Below are 18,777 nucleotides of genomic sequence, written 5' to 3'. Positions count from 1 at the left end.
CCTCACCTCTAGACCCAGGCACACAGTGGCAGACGAAGCCAGCAGCAGACGCATACGAGAAATTGGCATCAAACCCTCGGAAATTGAGGCCGTACAGGGACTGGTTAGACTTCTGGTAGCATGGCGAGTTAAAATAGCACGGCGTGGCGACACATTCGTTAAAGTCCACCTCACAGTTCCGGCCTTCGTAACCAGGGTGACACTGGCAGGTGTAGTTCTACAATACAGCCATCAATAGTAAATTAATTTCCTAATTTTTATGCATTTTTTTTTCTTGGCTCGTTAGCATTGATAAATATTAAAAACAAATGGTAGTGCCAAATCCCCGCCGAAATAGAATAATATTTGTAAAAACAAATAAAGGGAGATAATTCATTATGCTCCGGACAAAAATTTACTTTGAAATTAAATTAAGGGATATAATGAAAACACTAAGGTAGATAGAGTTATGGATCTTAGTCACTGCACTTCTCCTAGTTGCCATCTGTTAAAGTTTCAAGTTTCAAGTAAATCCCATCATTAGATTAAGAGTTATGCTCCGGACAAAAATTTACTTTAAAATTATATAAAAGGGGAGATAATTCAAAAACTAAGGTAGATAGAGTTGTGGTTCTTGGTCACTGCACTTCTCCTAGTTGCCATCTGTTTATATTCTAAGTTTAAAGTAAATCCATTGAATAGATTTGGAGTCATGCTACGGACAAAGTTTCGGCCGGACAGACAGACGGCCGGACAGACGGACAGGACCAATTACTATATCACCTCCAAAATTTTTTCCGGCGGGGATAATAAGCACTTGATATACTTGTTGACAGTATTTGTCGATAGATAGTTTCCACTTTACAACTTGACATGTATAAGGCTTAATTTGAACAATTAAGATCAAAATCACAAGTAATTTAAGTGCAAAAATAGAACAAGTGCTGCTTTTCTGTTTATCTAGAGATGTTTGTCCAAGGAATTCAAGAAAAGTTATTGGATAGCTTTTTGGAAGTGCTTTTATTTGTGGCTGATATATAGACCCATATTTGGTGCATTTAATCCCTGATGTGCAAGCGGCACTTGGTCAATCTAGTTTGTTCTGGGTAAACAGGGTTTAATGCATACCCTAATTACTCTTAGTTTTCGGACACATATAAATATATTTTTTTAAATCGTGTCTGAAAATTAAGATACGTAAAACATTCAAAAAGGACGAGTGTCCTAAAGTTTAGAGACATATAATATTGTGTTGTTTGTTTGTCAGTTATTATATTGAAATAAAACCAATTAATAAATTTGCAATAATTTTATTGTGTTGTACATGTACTTTCATTTCTCTGCTTTAAATACAATATTTATTTACAATCTCTTAGCTGAATTAAACAAATTTAAAAAAACGTTTAGAAAACAACCATACAGCTTCTTGAATACGATATCATTTCAAATGCTGTTGGATAAAACCAATGTATATTATCGGTATACATGGTAATGTACCTAATAACACAATTGTAAAGGTCCATTGCCTTCAGAGCATTCTATGCCAGGTTTTATGACCTTAATCCGGTTAGTTTAGTTTAAACCTATTTATTTTAGGTCGATTGCATAGAAAGTAATTCCTACTTATTTGAAATGCTCTCGAGTCCGTTTCCTGGGCCTAGAACCAGTACTTGGTGTCTATATGGAAGATCGAAAGAACGCTCCCACAGCGGGGATCGAACCCGTGACCTCCCGGTCGCTAGGCGAACACCATATCCATTACACCACGGCGACCTCCGGTTGTAAAACTCCATGATTAAATTGTCCCAGATAAGCGAAAAAATGGCAGAAATCTAATAAAATAGCGCTGTATAATAATTATACTGTCTGAAAAATTGGAGTCATTTATTATGGACGAAACGTTACAGTCACCGAAAATAATTATTTTGGCTAAAAATGGTGGTGTCCAAAAACTTAGAGTAATTACCGTAAGCTTCAAGAGTAGTCCCAGATAAGCCTGTGCAGTCGGCAGTAAATATGAGCCAAAGGATCTACCAATTGAGCTAGCTGACCTTGTTTACTAAGGAAAATGCTTGATACCTTTATTCCATCCACACATGTTGCTCCGTTACGACAGGGATGATCATTCAGGACACAGTCGTCAATGTTGTTCTGACAGAATGTACCATTGAAACCAGAGTCTGTGCAGTTACAGTCAAACCTAGATGAAACAGACAGTAACACAGTAAATATCTTTCATTCATTATAAAATTGAGCCCCCTGTGAAAAAAAACGGGGCTTAGAGCATGTGCGTTAAGTGTCTCCAAAAAAACCTTTATGGACTGAATAGGCTAATCTGGGACAACACTTCAACGCACAAGGATTAAGCCCCATTCTCCACACAGCATGAGTCATATGTTTATAAGCTAAACATTGTATTATTTTTAAAGAATAGCACTGCAAAGTTACTGCAAAGTTTTCTCAAACACAAACAAGAGTGTTTCTATAGTTGTAACACATAGTGAAACAAGGGCTGTTTGTAAAACATGCATGCCCCCCATATGGGCTCTCCGTTGTAGTGAGAGCCATTGTGTGAATATGTTTTTTGTCACTGTGACCTTGACCTTTGACCTAGTGACCTGAAAATCAATAGGGGTCATCTGCCAGTCATGATCAATGTACCTATGAAGTTTCATGATCCTAGCCATAAGCATTCTTGAGTTATCATCCGGACACCATTTTACTATTTCGGGTTACCGTGACCTTGACCTTTGACCTAGTGACCTGAAAATCAATAGGGGTCATCTGCGAGTCATGATCATTCTATCTATCAAGTTTCATGATCCTAGGAATAAGCGTTCTTCAGTTATCATCCGGAAACCATTTTACTATTTCGGGTTATCGTGACCTTGACCTTTGACCTAGTGACCTGAAATCTATAGGGGTCATCTGCGAGTCATGATCAATCTACCTATCAAGTTTCATGATCCTAGGAATAAGCGTTCTTGAGTTATCATCCGGAAACCATTTTACTATTTCGGGTCACTGTGACCTTGACCTTTGACCTAGTGACCTCAAAATCAATAGGGGTGATCTCAGAGTCCTGATCAATCTACCTATCAACTTTCATGATCCTAGGCTTAAGCGTTCTTGAGTTATCATCCGGAAACCATTTTACTATTTTGGGTCACTGTGACCTTGACCTTTGACCTAGTGACCTGAAAATCAATAGGGGTCATCTGCGAGTCATGATCAATCTACCTATCAAGTTTCATGATCCTAGGCCTAAGCGTTCTTGAGTTATCATCCAGAAACCATTTTACTATTTCGGGTCACAGTGACCTTGACCTTTGACCTAGTGACCTCAAAATCAATAGGGGTCATCTGCGAGTCATGATCAATGTACCTATGAAGTTTCATGAATCTAGGCCCAAGCGTTCTTGAGTTATCGTCTGACAACCACCTGGTGGACGGACCGACCGACCGAAGACCGACATGAGCAAAGCAATATACCCCCTCTTCTTCGAAGGGGGGCATAATAAATTCAGGGTTTAAACTGCTTGCTTCACATTCAGTAATATTAACCCCTGTCCATTATTAGTTCCGTAAGATATTTAGCTAACTTCAAGTGAGAAATATCATTGTTTGCTGCTTTTGTCTTTCAAATAATTTAAAGGAACATTAAAGTGGCCAAGGCTATACCAATAAGCAGGAAAACATTCTATAAAGGGATAAAATGTATGGAAACTTTGGAAAGTAAGTCTTTAGTGATTACTTGCAGGCCAAAATTATGAGCAAAACATAATTGAGCTTTGCTAAGGAAAAGGTGGCGTAATGCATGTGCGCCAAGTGTTGTGGTCCACACAGGCTAATCAGCTATGACAATGTCCCTTTTTATTGAATTTTAAGTTTTAAGAAAGTCTCTTCCTGATGTAAATCCATTTATAGGGTAAAGTGTCATCCCTGATTAGTCTTTCGGTAAAATTGTGTCATCCCTGATTAGCCTGTGAAAACTGCACATGCTAATCTGGGATGACACTTTACACATATGTTATAAGCCCAGTTTTCCCAGTGTGAGGGTAAATTATAAGTGCTGCATTGACATAAACAGGGGCATCAATATACATGAAAAACATTTTCTAATTCCCTTCCAACCTTGCAACCAAAAAAGGTTGTTTATACAGGCAATGGCAACTCTGATGATGATGAGGATTATTGAAATGATGATGATGAGCATTACAATTGATTATAATGAACATGATTATGATAATTTTATAATAATAATTAAATGAAGAAGAAAAGAATTAGTACAATAATGAAATACTGCAGATGATAATGATGACAATGATGATAAAACTGTTGATGATGTTGATAATTTATGATAAAACAAGAGATGTATTTGTCAGAAACACAATGCCCCCTATTGCGCCGCTTTGAAGCCATATATTTAACCTTTGACCTTGAAGGATGACCTTGACCTTTCACCACCCAAAATGTGCAGCTCCATGAGATACACATGCATGCCAAGTATCGAGTTGCTATCTTCAATATTGCAAAAGTTATCACAAAACTTTCTTCAAGGTTAAAGTTTTGATGACATTCAGACAGACAGACAGAATGACAGACAGACAGACAGACAGGCCAAAAACAATATACCCCTGAGCATTTGATCCGGGGGCATAAAAATATGATGATAATACGTCCAAACTTTTGTTTCTATCATAACATTGTCATATGTATGAATGTGTCTGTGTGTAATTGTATGTATGGATTTTATCCACCTCTGTATTAGCAATACCTGTAATATATCATATATATCAAGCAAGTTGAACAAACTGTGAAAGGAATTCTATTATAAAAAGGAACTAACATATTTAAGAGGATAACAAACAATACAATATGTATGGAGGGGAATATAAGCTTCATAACGAAAACTAAACAAGATTATGAAAATCATGGGGTCATTGGCAGATTTCTATCTAGGCAACAGATATAGTCTCATTTAATTTGGCATTACAATATTGTAGATTAACGATTTAAAACATGATGAACATGCAAGTTACCTGCAATTGGTGATACTAAAGCCAACATATCAGAAAACAATCTTATCTTATGGTTGTATGTTGACTTTGAAAAGTATGAACAAGACAAACAGTTAAAACCATGGATCTTTAAACTAAAATTAGAAAAAAATATATTATATAATTTGCAGATTATGCAAGTGGCCCATAATAACTAATTTCAAATGATTTCAAACTTATTTTATAAGTTTTTAAAACACACATCAAGCACTTCAGATAAAAAAAACACATTTTTCTCAGAGGTTTCAGTTGTACATTTTGCCTTACAACATTTGTTCAACCATGCTGCTCTGATAAGCCCTTTCACCAAACCTGATTACCAAGTGTCCAACCACCACTTAATACTAACATGAACCTTGCCCATGGAAATTGGGGCGTAATGCATGTGTTCAGTGTTGTCCACGCTTAGCCTGTGCAGTCTGCACAGGCTTATAAGGGAAAACACTTTCCACCTTAACTAAAAGAGACTTCCACAGACAGCACAGGCTAATCTGGGACAACACTTAACACAAATGCATTAAGCCCCATTTCCCCAGAGCGCAAAACATTTCTAAAATGGTTCCTGCACTACGGCGCACTACACCCACCTGTTAATATAGTCGATACACTGTCCAGCCCCGCAAGGACTTGATGCACACTCGTCGATGTTAATGCTGCAGTTTCTGCCCGTTGTACCTGGGATACAGGTGCAGGTGTAGTTGCCCGTGCCGTCCGTGCAGGTACTGTTGTACTGGCAGGGACTCGGCTCACAGTAGTTGATCTCCTCACACCGGTTGCCTGCCAATGGTGGGAACAATCCTAACATTAGTTTTAATTTCCACTACACCACAGCAACCTTTCATTTGATTTCATAACATTTCATAACACTGCATAGGGAAAAAAGGGTCTGTAACAGTCTATAATATGTGAAGTTGGATTATGACATAAACATTGGAATAAACTGTGTTTTTCAACAATTAATTCTACGCTATTTTACCTTTTAAATTAAATTATTTTGACAAATTGTAAGAAAAATTGGCACTTGGATGCATAATTTAAATTGACTTTACTACAAAACTGGATTCTTGATTTAAACAAGAGGGCCTGAAAGGCCCAAAGTCGCTCACCTGAGATAACAAGATATTATTGGGACAAATCTAAAGCTGACCAAGTTTCACGAAGATCGGAAAATAAATGTGGCCTCTAGAGTGTTAACAAGGTTTTACTATAGCCATATAAGGAAAAATGCCCCGCCCCCTGGCAGCCATGTTTTTCAACCAACCGGCATCATTTTTGATCTCTTCTAAGATATTATCGGGATGAATCTTCTGACCAAGTTTCATGAAGATCAGACAGTAAATGTAGCCTCTAGAGTGTTAACAAGATTTTACTATAGCCATATAAGGAAAAATGCCCCGCCCCTTGGAAGCCATTTTTTTCAAGCAAACATAACCATTTTCAAACTCATCCAAGATATCATTAAGACAAATCTTCTGACCATATTTCATCAAGATAGGACAATAAATGTGGCCTCTAGAGTGTTAACAAGGTTTTACTATAGCCATATAAGGAAAAATGCCCCGCCCCCTGGCGGCCATGTTTTTCTACCAACCGGCATCATTTTCAAACTCGTCTAAGATATTATTGGGATGAATCATCTGACCAAAATTCATGAAGATTGGACAATAAATGTGGCCTCAAGAGTGTTAACAAGATTTTACTATAGCCATATATAGCCATATAAGGAAAAATGCCCCGCCCCTTGGCAGCCATGTTTTTCAAGCAAAGGTTACCATTTTGGAACTCATCCAAGATATCAGTGGTACAAATCTTCTGAGCAAGTTTTATGAAGATCGGAAAATAAATGTGGCCTCAAGAGTGTTAACAAGGTTTTCGGCCATGTTTTTCAACCAACTGGCATCATTTTCGAACTCGTCCAAGATATTATTGGGATGAATCTTCTGACCAAGTTTTATGAAGATCAGACAATAACTGTGGCCTCTAGAGTGTTAACAAGATTTTACTTTAGCCATATATAGCCATATCCCCTCCCCTTGGCAGCCAAGTTTTTCAAGCAAACGTAACCATTTTCGAACTCATCCAAGATATCATTGAAACCAATCTTCTGACCAAATTTCTTGAAGATTGGACAATGAATGTGGTCTCTAGAGAGTTAACAAGGCAAATGTTGACGCAGCACAACGGACGACGGACGATGGACAAAAAGCTATACAAAAGCTCACCATGAGCACGTTGTGCTCAGGTGAGCTAAAAAAAAATTCTCAATAAATCAGTAAGTGCATGAAAGCAGTTTAAAGGGGCCTTTTCACAGATTTTGGCATGTTTTGAAGTATGTCATTAAATGCTTTATATTGATTAATGTAAACCTTGGATCTAAAAAGCTCCAGTAAAAAATCAAGAATAAAATTAAACTGAGGAGCTGCGCCATGAGCGCATGATACGCCCGTCGTTCGCCAATGAAGTAGTAAGGTAATAAATAACCCTTTGAATCATTTTTTACTTCAGTTTATTTGTATTTGAATACATGGTTTATTTTATAAGTACATGAGCATGGAGCGCCGTCTCCTTGACATTCATACCATATCTTTTTTTGAGTATATGTATGCATTTCTTTAGAGGATATGGAGTTGAAGTAAACCTGTTATAGATATTTTGACCAATAATAAAAGAGAAATGTAGATGGGTAAGTGGTAGTGTACAATCGGAATAGAAAAAAGCTCACCTTGTTCAATTTTTGACGAACAAAGTCCCATAACTCTGGAACGACAATTCAGAATTCCGTCAAAAACGAAAGGGGATCAGGGTTTATCAATATTAAGATTGTGTTGAAATTTGAAAAAAATCCATCGAAGGATATTTGAGCTACAGTAGGACATTCAATGAAATCACGAAATTTTGACGAACAAAGTCCCATAACTCTGGAACGACAATTCAGAATTCCGTCAAAAACGAAAGGGGATCAATTTGAAAAAAATCCATCGAAGGATATTTGAGCTACAGTAGGACATTCAATGAAATAACGAAATTTTGACGAACAAAGTCCCATAACTCTGGAACGACAATTCAGAATTCCGTCAAAAACGAAAGGGGATCAATTTGAAAAAAATCCATCGAAGGATATTTGAGCTACAGTAGGACATTCAATGAAATCACGAAATTTTGACGAACAAAGTCCCATAACTCTGGAACGACAATTCAGAATTCCGTCAAAAACGAAAGGGGATCAGGGTTTATCAATATTAAGATTGTGTTGAAATTTGAAAAAAATCCATCGAAGGATATTTGAGCTACAGTAGGACATTCAATGAAATCACGAAATTTTGACGAACAAAGTCCCATAACTCTGGAACGACAATTCAGAATTCCGTCAAAAACGAAAGGGGATCAGGGTTTATCAATATTAAGATTGTGTTGAAATTTGAAAAAAAATCCATCGAAGGATATTTGAGCTACAGTAGGACATTCAATGAAATCACGAAATTTTGACGAACAAAGTCCCATAACTCTGGAACGACAATTCAGAATTCCGTCAAAAACGAAAGGGGATCAGGGTTTATCAATATTAAGATTGTGTTAAAATTTGAAGAAAATCTGTCAAAGGATATTTGACGTAGCGTACGACATTAACAGACGGACGGACAGACGGACGGACGGACGGACAGACGCGGGGTATACCATAATACGTCCCGTCATAGACGGGCGTATAAAAAAGGAAAAAAAAGTAGCCCGCAGCAGGGCTCGAACCAGTGACCCCCGGAGTCCTGGAGTAAAAACCAATTAGACCGTTGGCCATTCTGCCAAGTATGTACAAGAGAAGTATTTTATACTTTATATAAGCAATCTTCGTAGTTTCACAAAATTAAACGACAGCAACAGAACTCTTCAAATTATTCAATCGTTTCGCGTTGCAACGCTTTATAATTTTCAGGTTTTTTAAATCGTCAAAAGATGCATATAATGGCTATATTAGACCATGGTAAATGTTCAGTACATGTATTACTGTTTCCTCACAAATGTCATAACTAAAACGAAAATTTGCGAATCTGAAACAACTTTTTTCAATTTTGTCAATTTACCAAAACATGAAAAGATCCCTTTAAAAATACAGTTAAAATATGAAATAATACAATCATCTTCGATAAAAAAGTAATTCATAAGTGTTTATTAAATTAAAAATATTGACAGAATATTACATAAGAACCTTCAGAACATGAAAAGAATAGTAACACTTATCACAAAGGTTTTGATCATGCTTTTTGTTCAACATGATCAGTGATTTACACATAATAATTAGTAAATGCTTGGAAACTTTGTCTCAACTTAAAATACAGACCAATGGCATTGCTCAAAACATTGAAATTTGATTGTTATTTGATATATGAGCCTCGATCTAGGTAGGAAAACACGGTTTAAATGCAAAAATGTACAAAATCCTCATCTAATCAGGGATGACACTTTCAGCTTATATGAAATTTTTCATATAAAGGAGATTTTTCTGATAAAAATCCAGTCTATCAGGAAGTGTCGATTTAGCTTAGGACAGTTCATTCTGTGGTCAGACAGTGTTTAAAATATAAACCTTACCTTTAAAACCATAAGCACATTCGCAGTAATATTTGTTTTCATCTGCACTGCACCTTCCTCCGTTTTTACAGGCGGGAGGATCCTCTAGAAAGTTACAATGGCTGACCTTTATCTCACAGTTCTTTCCTGAAAATAACAGAATACTATTAAATTGCTAAAACCAATATTTTATCAAAATGTCTTCTTTGCAAATTGTTGTGCTAAAATTTCCAATAATTCAAAGGCACGAGTTACCAGGACATTTAAGCTGATTGTAATTGTGATTTTTTTTCATTTATAGATGCTCTCTACGATATACATGTACATCGGTTTTCTCACAAAATACAATAATTATTATTATTTAAGATTTTCTATCAAATAACAGCATTTATGCATGCACACACAAACTTGATTCATTAGGAAACCAAATTTTTACCAAATTTGAGATATGCCTGTTTAAAAGCTATAACACATCAAGGAATGCAAATGGCAAAAATTAGTAAATTTTACTAAATCAAGGGCAATAACTCCACAATCACAGAAGGGTTGTGATTTATTATCGAACTTTGTAAAGGTGAAACATTAATGAGCACTTGAGCCTTGCTCTGGGATAATGGGGCCTAATGCATGTGCATAAAGTATCTCCAAGGGACGACATGGGATAATGGGGCCTTATGCATGTGCATAAAGTATCTCCAAGGGACGACATATCTAATGCATGTGAATAAAGTATCTCCAAGGGACGACATATCTAATGCATGTGAATAAAGTATCTCCAAGGGACGACATATCTAATGCATGTGCATAAAGTATCTCCAAGGGACGACATATCTAATGCATGTGCATAAAGTATCTCCAAGGGACGACATATCTAATGCATGTGCATAAAGTATCTCCAAGGGACGACATATCTAATGCATGTGCATAAAGTATCTCCAAGGGACGACATGGGATAATGGGGCCTTATGCATGTGCGTAAAGTATCTCCAAGGGACGACATATCTAATGCATGTGCATAAAGTATCTCCAAGGGATGACATATCTAATGCATGTGCATAAAGTATCACCAAGGGACGACATATCTAATGCATGTGCATAAAGTATCTCCAAGGGACGACATGGGATAATGGGGCCTTATGCATGTGCGTAAAGTATCTCCAAGGGACGACATATCTAATGCATGTGCATAAAGTATCTCCAAGGGACGACATATCTAATGCATGTGCATAAAGTATCTCCAAGGGACGACATATCTAATGCATGTGCATAAAGTATCTCCAAGGGACGACATATCTAATGCATGTGCATAAAGTATCACCAAGGGACGACATATCTAATGCATGTGCATAAAGTATCTCCAAGGGACGACATATTTTGCTTTTATGAGAATTTTTCTCTTTGAAGGAAATCTCTTCTTAATAAAAATTCAGTGTTAGTTGAAAGTGTTGTCCCTGATTAGCCTGTGCAGACAGCACATGATAATCTGAGATGACACTTTTCACAAATGCATTTAGCCCCCTTTCTCCACAGCTAGGATCAGTTTTGTTTACAAACAAAACATGTTATTAAACCAACCAGTAAAGTATGTCCCTGCTCCGTCCCCGATGCATGCACACTGGTAATTGCCGTGCGTGTTGGAGCACGTCCCACCATTTTTACATATCGGCACGGCTAATGAACACTCGTCCACGTCCTGGGAACAGTTGGCGCCCGTAAAGAATGGTGTACAGCGGCACGTGTAGTTGTTGATCTGAAATAAATAAATTGTACATCTGTTACTTGTCGGACACATATTCCAATGCATAGTTTTGAAAGCTTATGGTGATATAACTAGAAATGTGTCAGACAATCATGTCCCCACAAGCCCTATTTGGACACAGACAAATACACTTTATATTATTGACAGAAAAGACATAATTCAACCAAATGGTCACTATTCAAATTCCATTCTTCAACATCATATACATACATGCCTATTGAGGTCATTAAACTGTAAAAGTTTTAGCAAGATTCACCCCATAGTTAAAGGAGAGTTAAGAAGGAAAGCTTCAAAGAATTACTGATGTATATTTTTTTGTTGAAAAACAGACAAAGGGCCATCATTCTGACAAAACCGATCACATCTAGAATTCCTTTCTTTGCAATCATCTAGACATAAAGGTCATTTAAAGTTCAAGCGAGACCCACCCAGTGATTAAAGATGAATTCAAAACACAAGATTTAGGTCATACATACGACTGACAGACAATACTGAATGCCTCCAACTTTGTGGGGACATACAAATAAAGTTTACACTACTTACTTGTCAAACACAGATACAAAGCATAGCTTTAAAATCAAATTCTATTTTGGACTTTTTTCTGACATCTCACTTAAATAAATAATAGCTTAAGATTCTTTATAACTTTGAGTCCAGTGATTACTCACCCCATCAAGGCATGTTCCATTGTTTACACATTTTGGCGTGGTTCCCAGCTTACAGTCGTCAATGTTTTGCTCACAGAATGTACCGTTGAAACCAGTTACGCACAGACAAATGTAGCCGTTCACCTGATCTAGACATCTGAAAATTAAGACATTCTTAAGTCACTATGTACTATCCTAAATAAAATGCTAAAATCTCCAAAACAAGGGCTGTTTGTAAAACATGCATGCCCCCCATATGGGCTCTCCATTGTAGTGACAGCCATTGTGTGAATATGTTTTTTGTCATTGTGACCTTGACCTTTGACCTAGTGACTTAAAAATCTATAGGGGTCATCTGCCAGTCATGATCAATGTACCTATGAAGTTTCATGATCCTAGCCATAAGCGTTCTTGAGTTATCATCCAGAAACCATTTTACTATTTTGGGTAACCGTGACCTTGACCTTTGACCTAGTGACCTCAAAATCAATAGGGGTCATCTGCGAGTCATGATCAATCTACCTATCAAGTTTCATTATCCTAGGAATAAGCGTTCTTCAGTTATCATCCTGAAACCATTTTACTATTTTGGGTCACCGTGAACTTGACCTTTGACCTAGTGACCTCAAAATGGATAGGGGTCATCTGCAAGTCATGATCAATGTTCCTATGAAGTTTCATGATCCTAGGCATAAGCGCTCTTGAGTAATCATCCGGAAACCATTTTACTATTTCGGGTCACCATGACCTTGACCTTTGACCTAGTGACCTCAAAATCAATAGGGGTCATCTGCGAGTCATGATCAATGTACCTATGAAGTTTTATGATCGTAGCCATTGGCGTTCTTGAGTTATCATCCGGAAACCATATTACTATTTCAGGTCACCGTGACCTTGACCTTTGATATAGTGACCTGAAAATCAAATAGGGATCAACTGCGAGTCATGATCAATCTACCTATCAAGTTTCATGATCCTAGGCATAAGCGTTCTTGAGTTATCATCCGGAAACCATTTTACAATTTCGGGTCACCATGCCCTTGACCTTTGACCTAGTGACCTGAAAATCAAAAGGGGTCATCTGCGAGTCATGATCAATCTACCTATCAAGTTTCATGATCCTAGGCCTAAGCGTTCTTGAGTTATCATCCGGAAACCATTTTACTATTTTGGGTCACTGTGACCTTGACCTTTGACCTAGTGACCTGAAAATCAATAGGGGTCATCTGCGAGTCATGATCAATCTACCTATCAAGTTTCATGATCCTAGGCCTAAGCGTTCTCGAGTAATCATCCGGAAACCATTTTACTATTTTGGGTCACCGTGACCTTGACCTTTGACCTAGTGACCTCAAAATCAATAGGGGTCATCTGTGAGTCATGACCAATGTACCTATGAAGTTTCATGATCCTAGACCCAAGCGTTCTTGAGTTATCATCCCGAAACCACCTGGTGGACGGACCGACAGACCGACAGACAGACCGACCGACCGACAGACCGACATGAGCAAAGCAATATACCCCCTCTTCTTCAAAGGGGGGCATAATAAATCACATATACACAGCAAAAACTAAACTCCCCCATAATAAATCAAACATACGCAGTAAAAACATTTCTTTCTCGAGTGTTTACTATTATGAAGAAGATTGATAATTTGTGTTTAAACTATAGTGTCAACTACATGTTGGTCAAACCTCTGCTTTGGAAAACATGTACACGTATCCTAAATATGTCAAAATATATTTTTCATTTTTTAAAAACATTTTTTTTTCATTTTTTATGTTTGTTTTTTTCTTCAGAAACCCTGGACAACTTAAAACTTCATTTTGACTAAAAATATGACCCTGATTCTCAGGAAAACTGGACTTAAAGCATGTGTGTAAAGTGTCATCACAAAATAGTGTGTGCGGTCCGCTACTGCATAGGTTAATCAGAGACAACACTTTACACACAAGCAATAAGCCAAGTCTCCCCAGAACGAGGCTCAATAAAAAATGTTATGGTACAAAGTACAAGTCACAAGCACACAGCCTGTGCAGACTATGTTATGGTACAAAGTACAAGTCACAAGCACACAGCCTGTGCAGACTTACGTGGCCCCATTTCTGCACGGCGAGCTATAACACTCGTTGAAGTCTATCTGGCACGTGCTGCCTGCATAACCAGCAGCGCACGTGCAATTGAAGCTGTTCAAGTTATTGTTACACGTGCCACCATTCTGACATGGGTTAGACACACATTCATTGATGTCCGTACAGTTGGGGTATGATCCTGTGAAGGAAAGATTTTAATTAGTGGTGATGGTTGCTGTTTACATATACAAATATTAATAAATTCTTTAAAAAAAAATGTGTGTGATAAATTTTATTTTATATGTAGATTATTACATACATGCAAGCATAATATAAACAGTGTTTCATTTTTCATTATTACAAAAATTTAGCATATTTAATAACACTTTCAGACAGATTTCATAATATATTTTTACAAGCAGTTTCATTACTCTTTTTTCAGACTATGTCTGTTGATCAAATGTGACTCCAGTTTTGTATTCATATAGGTTAACTTTTATTAATGACATGCATTACCACTGATGGCAAAAACCTTCAAACAATTTGGGATTTGGGTTCATTTGGAGGTATTTGGTTCTCTTAATATTTGATAAGCATCAAGGGATAATATGTTAGATTTCATAATTAGGCATACACTGTTGAAATAAACCTTTTTATGACCAATGTCATGCGCAAATAAGTCTTACGTCATATGCACACAGTGTAGCCCCAGACCAGCCAGGCCTCGTGTTCACAAAACAGTTTTCGCGATCTAAACTCAATTTTGCTTGTCATTGAAAAAGGATTTTCATTGTAGTTGATAGGCAAAAATGTCAGTTAAAATCGATTTTCGATTGCAAAAATGTTTTGTGAACACGAGGGCAGGGCTCCTGTTTCTATATTTTTAAACCTTGCTTACACTTATCTGTATTCAACACTTACTTAGTAGTCTCTATATTTACTAAGTAAATCTTTTTTTAACACGTAACACATAACTCAAATAAAATTGATGTAAACATATGAATACTCGCTCTGGAAAAACAGGATTTACTGGATGTGCGTAAAGTGTCGTCCCAGATTAACCTATGCAGTCAGCACAGGCTATTCAGGTACAACACTTTCCGCCTTAACTGTATTTACGCTAAAAAAAACTTCCTTTAAACAAAACATACAATAAAAGTGGACAGTATCGTCCTGATAAGCCTGTTCCAACAGCACATGCTAAGGACACTTTACACATATGTATTAACTTGAAGCATGGTTTTCAAAGAGCAAGGCTCATTAAGGCTGCCAAACTGTTTGATTTCCAAACTTAACTTTCATGACTTACCATTGGTTCCGTTAACACACTGGCACATGACTTACCATTGGTTCCGTTAACACACTGGCAAGTGTAGTTGTTCAGAGTGGGCACACACCTCGAGTACTGGCCAGGGCATGTGACGTTAACGCAGCTATCCAGCTCGCTACATGTGGTACCTATGAAGCCTGTGGGACACACACACTTGTACGTGGAGTTGAGGTTCTGGCAGGTGGCACCATTCTTACACGGGTTGGATGAACATTCATTGATATCCTGTAGCAAATACGCACAAATACTTAAAAACGTAAAGGTATTGAGGAGATAGGATTTAAAATTTCAATGACGATTGGTCTCTGTTTCAGTCACCATGTAAAAATAGCTAAACAAGAAATGTGGCAATCAAACAAAACAATGTTTTCAACCTTTTCTCAATAATTTACTTTAATTTAAATAAATTCAGATAAAAAATTGCAAACAAACGTTATTGGTCAGTTATTGATCTGAAAACACCGTTTGCCTTTTTTATTTTTTAGAAATAGTTACCTTGACCCTCCTGGCTCCAAATGCAATTCCAAGCTAGATAAGTATTTAAGCTTCCTTTATTAAAATTTCAGTGCAATATCACTTTTCAACTTAAGTTATTGAATAGAAACCGTTTTTCTATTTTAAGTAACACTGACCTTGGCATTGACCTGTTTAGCCCCAAATACAATCCCAAGCAAGGTGTCCATGGGAGCTTGCTACAGCCAATGTTACAACACGATTGGTGAACGCAAACTAAACTTATTTACCAAACAACAATCTAACAAGCATGATTATTGTTGAAAACCTGGTAAAGAAGTCAAAATAATGAAGTGGATCTTGTATCCGCTATGCTGCAACTTTTCACTTCCCCAGTTTCATATTCACAAAGGGATATAGATTTATCAAGGTATTTCCACACAAAGAGTACACCGGTTCTGCCCAGAATTGGGCTTAAGCACATATTATACGCCTGAAGCTTTCAACACAGTTCTGATCCAATGTTAATGTTCCAAGGATGCCTACACAATTTTGTACCGAATTTAACAACCAACCTTTACAACAAATTGATTATAATCTCTGCTCCCTACCTCACATTTAGGTCCAAACTGCCCCGTTGGGCACTGGCATGTGAAGGACCCCTGATTGTTGTGGCAGGTGCCTGTCCCGCAGACCCCCTGGGTAGTGTCACACTCATCAATGTCCTCGTCACACAGTCGGCCCGTAAAACCTGCCAAACATGGCCATGCTCATGTAACATCATATGTTTCAAAATAACATATACATACTGCAAAATCATTCCACATGGAGCATCAATTTTCATTGATTTTTGTCTGGTAGGACCAATCAACAAATTTAACATACACACATGGGAATATTACCAATGCAAATTCCTTTGTTTTCCAAAATCAAAAATGAATGAATTTTCATGTCCACAAAAAAATTATTATTTGAAAAACCAAAAAAGTGTATGACAACGAATATAAATGATTTTACAGCATACTAAACAATATGCGACACAAATGGTAATATCTTATCAGTAATTTTAATACTTAGCATGTGAATTGTATTTTATTATCGTACAAATTGATTACGGCAATGCACTCATAACATGCAATATAGATATAAAATTCTCATCTAGAAGATGAAATATAGATATGCAAACTATTAAATCATGTAATGTGTATAGATACATCCTCTTATAGTTGTCAATATAATGGTTGATGTAGGCACAAGAGTTCCGCGGTCGGAGATGACTGCATTGAAGCCGGATTTTTGATTTAAATGACAGGAAAGTACCTAGGTCCAAGCATACCAAAGTTATAACAATTTTAACATTTTAACATTGAAGGTCACAGTGACCTTGACCTTCAAATGAATGACATTGAAATGAGCAGTGGTGATCTTCTAGTACTGGCCAACCTTTATGTCAAGTTTGAAGACTCTAGGTACAAGCATACCAAAGTTATAACATGGAATAAGAACTTTAACATTTTTACCTACCAAAGTTATAAGAACTTTAACATTTTTACATTCAAGGTCACAGTGACCTTGACCTTAGAATGAATGACCTTGAAATGACCAGTGGTCATCTAAGTGTGCTTGCAAACCTTCATGTCAAGTTTGAAGACTCTATGTCCAAGCATACCAAAGTTATAACAATTTTAACATTTTAACATTTAAGGTCACAGTGACCTTGACCTTCAAATGAATGACATTGAAATGACCAGTGGTCATCTTCTAGTACTGGCCAATCTTTATTTCAAGTTTGAAGACTCTAGGTACAAGCATACCAAAGTTATAACATGAAATAAGAACTTTAACATTTTTACATTCAAGGTCACAGTGACCTTGACCTTCAAATGAATGACCTTGAAATGTCCAGTGGTTACTTACTAGTTCTGGCCAACCTTCATGTCAAGTTTCAAGACTCTAGGTCCAAGCATACCAAAGTTATAACAACTTTAACATTTTTACATTCAAGGTCACAGTGACCTTGACCTTCAAATGAATGACCTTGAAATGTCCAGTGGTTACTTACTAGTTCTGGCCAACCTTCATGTCAAGTTTCAAGACTCTAGGTCCAAGCATACCAAAGTTATAACAACTTTAACATTTTTATATTGAAGGTCACAGTGACCTTCACCTTCAAATGAATGACCTTGAAATGACCAGTGGTCATCTGTTAATCCTGGCCAACCTTCATGTCAAGTTTGAAGACTCTAGGTCCAAGCATACCAAAGTTATACCATGAAATAAGAACTTTAACATGTTTACATTCAAGGTCACAGTGACCTTGACCTTCAAATGAATGACCTTGAAATGACCAGTGGTTACTAACTAGTTATGGCCAACCTTCATGTCAAGTTTCAAGACTCTAGGTCCAAGCATACCAAAGTTATAACAACTTTAACATTTTTATATTGAAGGTCACAGTGACCTTGACCTTCAAATGAATGACCTTGAAATGACCAGTGGTCATCTGTTAATCCTGGCAAACCTTCATGTCAAGTTTGAAGACTCTAGGTCCAAGCATACCAAAGTTATACCATGAAATAAGAACTTTAACATTTTCGAGCACGCCGCCACCCCGCCCGCCCGCCCGCCCCCCCGCCCCGCCCGACAACATCAATCTATAAGCCGAGATTTTTTCGAAAAAAATCCGGCTAAAAATTAAAATTATTCTTCAACTTAAGCTACTGAAATGCAAACACACATTCTCGTAAATCATGTTACATGTAGAATTTACATTCATACATTCTTTAATAGAATTCTTTTATAACAATAAACAGGTTATACCATGTCAAATGTAGATACATGTAAGCCGTGTTGCAATTTATGGTGTTTTTTCAATTCCCAATCTCAAATTATAATTTCCCCAAATGACTACCT

General features: G+C 37.1%; 1 protein-coding gene across 5 annotated transcripts in view; it reads right to left on the bottom strand.

Annotated features, from left to right (window-relative positions):
- Positions 1 to 18,777, bottom strand: part of LOC127836930 (protein crumbs-like) — an 87,944-nt gene that overhangs the window by 39,974 nt on the left and 29,193 nt on the right. For all 5 annotated transcript variants that reach the window (XM_052363573.1, XM_052363576.1, XM_052363574.1 and 2 more), the window contains 9 exons: positions 16,476 to 16,615; positions 15,426 to 15,636; positions 14,103 to 14,280; positions 12,030 to 12,165; positions 11,178 to 11,352; positions 9,624 to 9,749; positions 5,627 to 5,816; positions 2,059 to 2,179; positions 7 to 217 (listed from right to left, as the gene is read on the bottom strand). In XM_052363573.1, the coding sequence (XP_052219533.1) occupies positions 7 to 217; positions 2,059 to 2,179; positions 5,627 to 5,816; positions 9,624 to 9,749; positions 11,178 to 11,352; positions 12,030 to 12,165; positions 14,103 to 14,280; positions 15,426 to 15,636; positions 16,476 to 16,615 (1,488 nt within the window). The remainder of the gene's footprint in view (positions 1 to 6; positions 218 to 2,058; positions 2,180 to 5,626; positions 5,817 to 9,623; positions 9,750 to 11,177; positions 11,353 to 12,029; positions 12,166 to 14,102; positions 14,281 to 15,425; positions 15,637 to 16,475; positions 16,616 to 18,777) is intronic.

The sequence above is a fragment of the Dreissena polymorpha genome, chromosome 7 (assembly GCF_020536995.1).
Source record: "Dreissena polymorpha isolate Duluth1 chromosome 7, UMN_Dpol_1.0, whole genome shotgun sequence".
Classification (NCBI taxonomy): Eukaryota; Metazoa; Mollusca; class Bivalvia; order Myida; family Dreissenidae; genus Dreissena; species Dreissena polymorpha.
The sequence above is the reverse complement of the archived record's forward strand: the minus strand, read 5'-3'. Positions and strand labels throughout refer to the sequence as shown.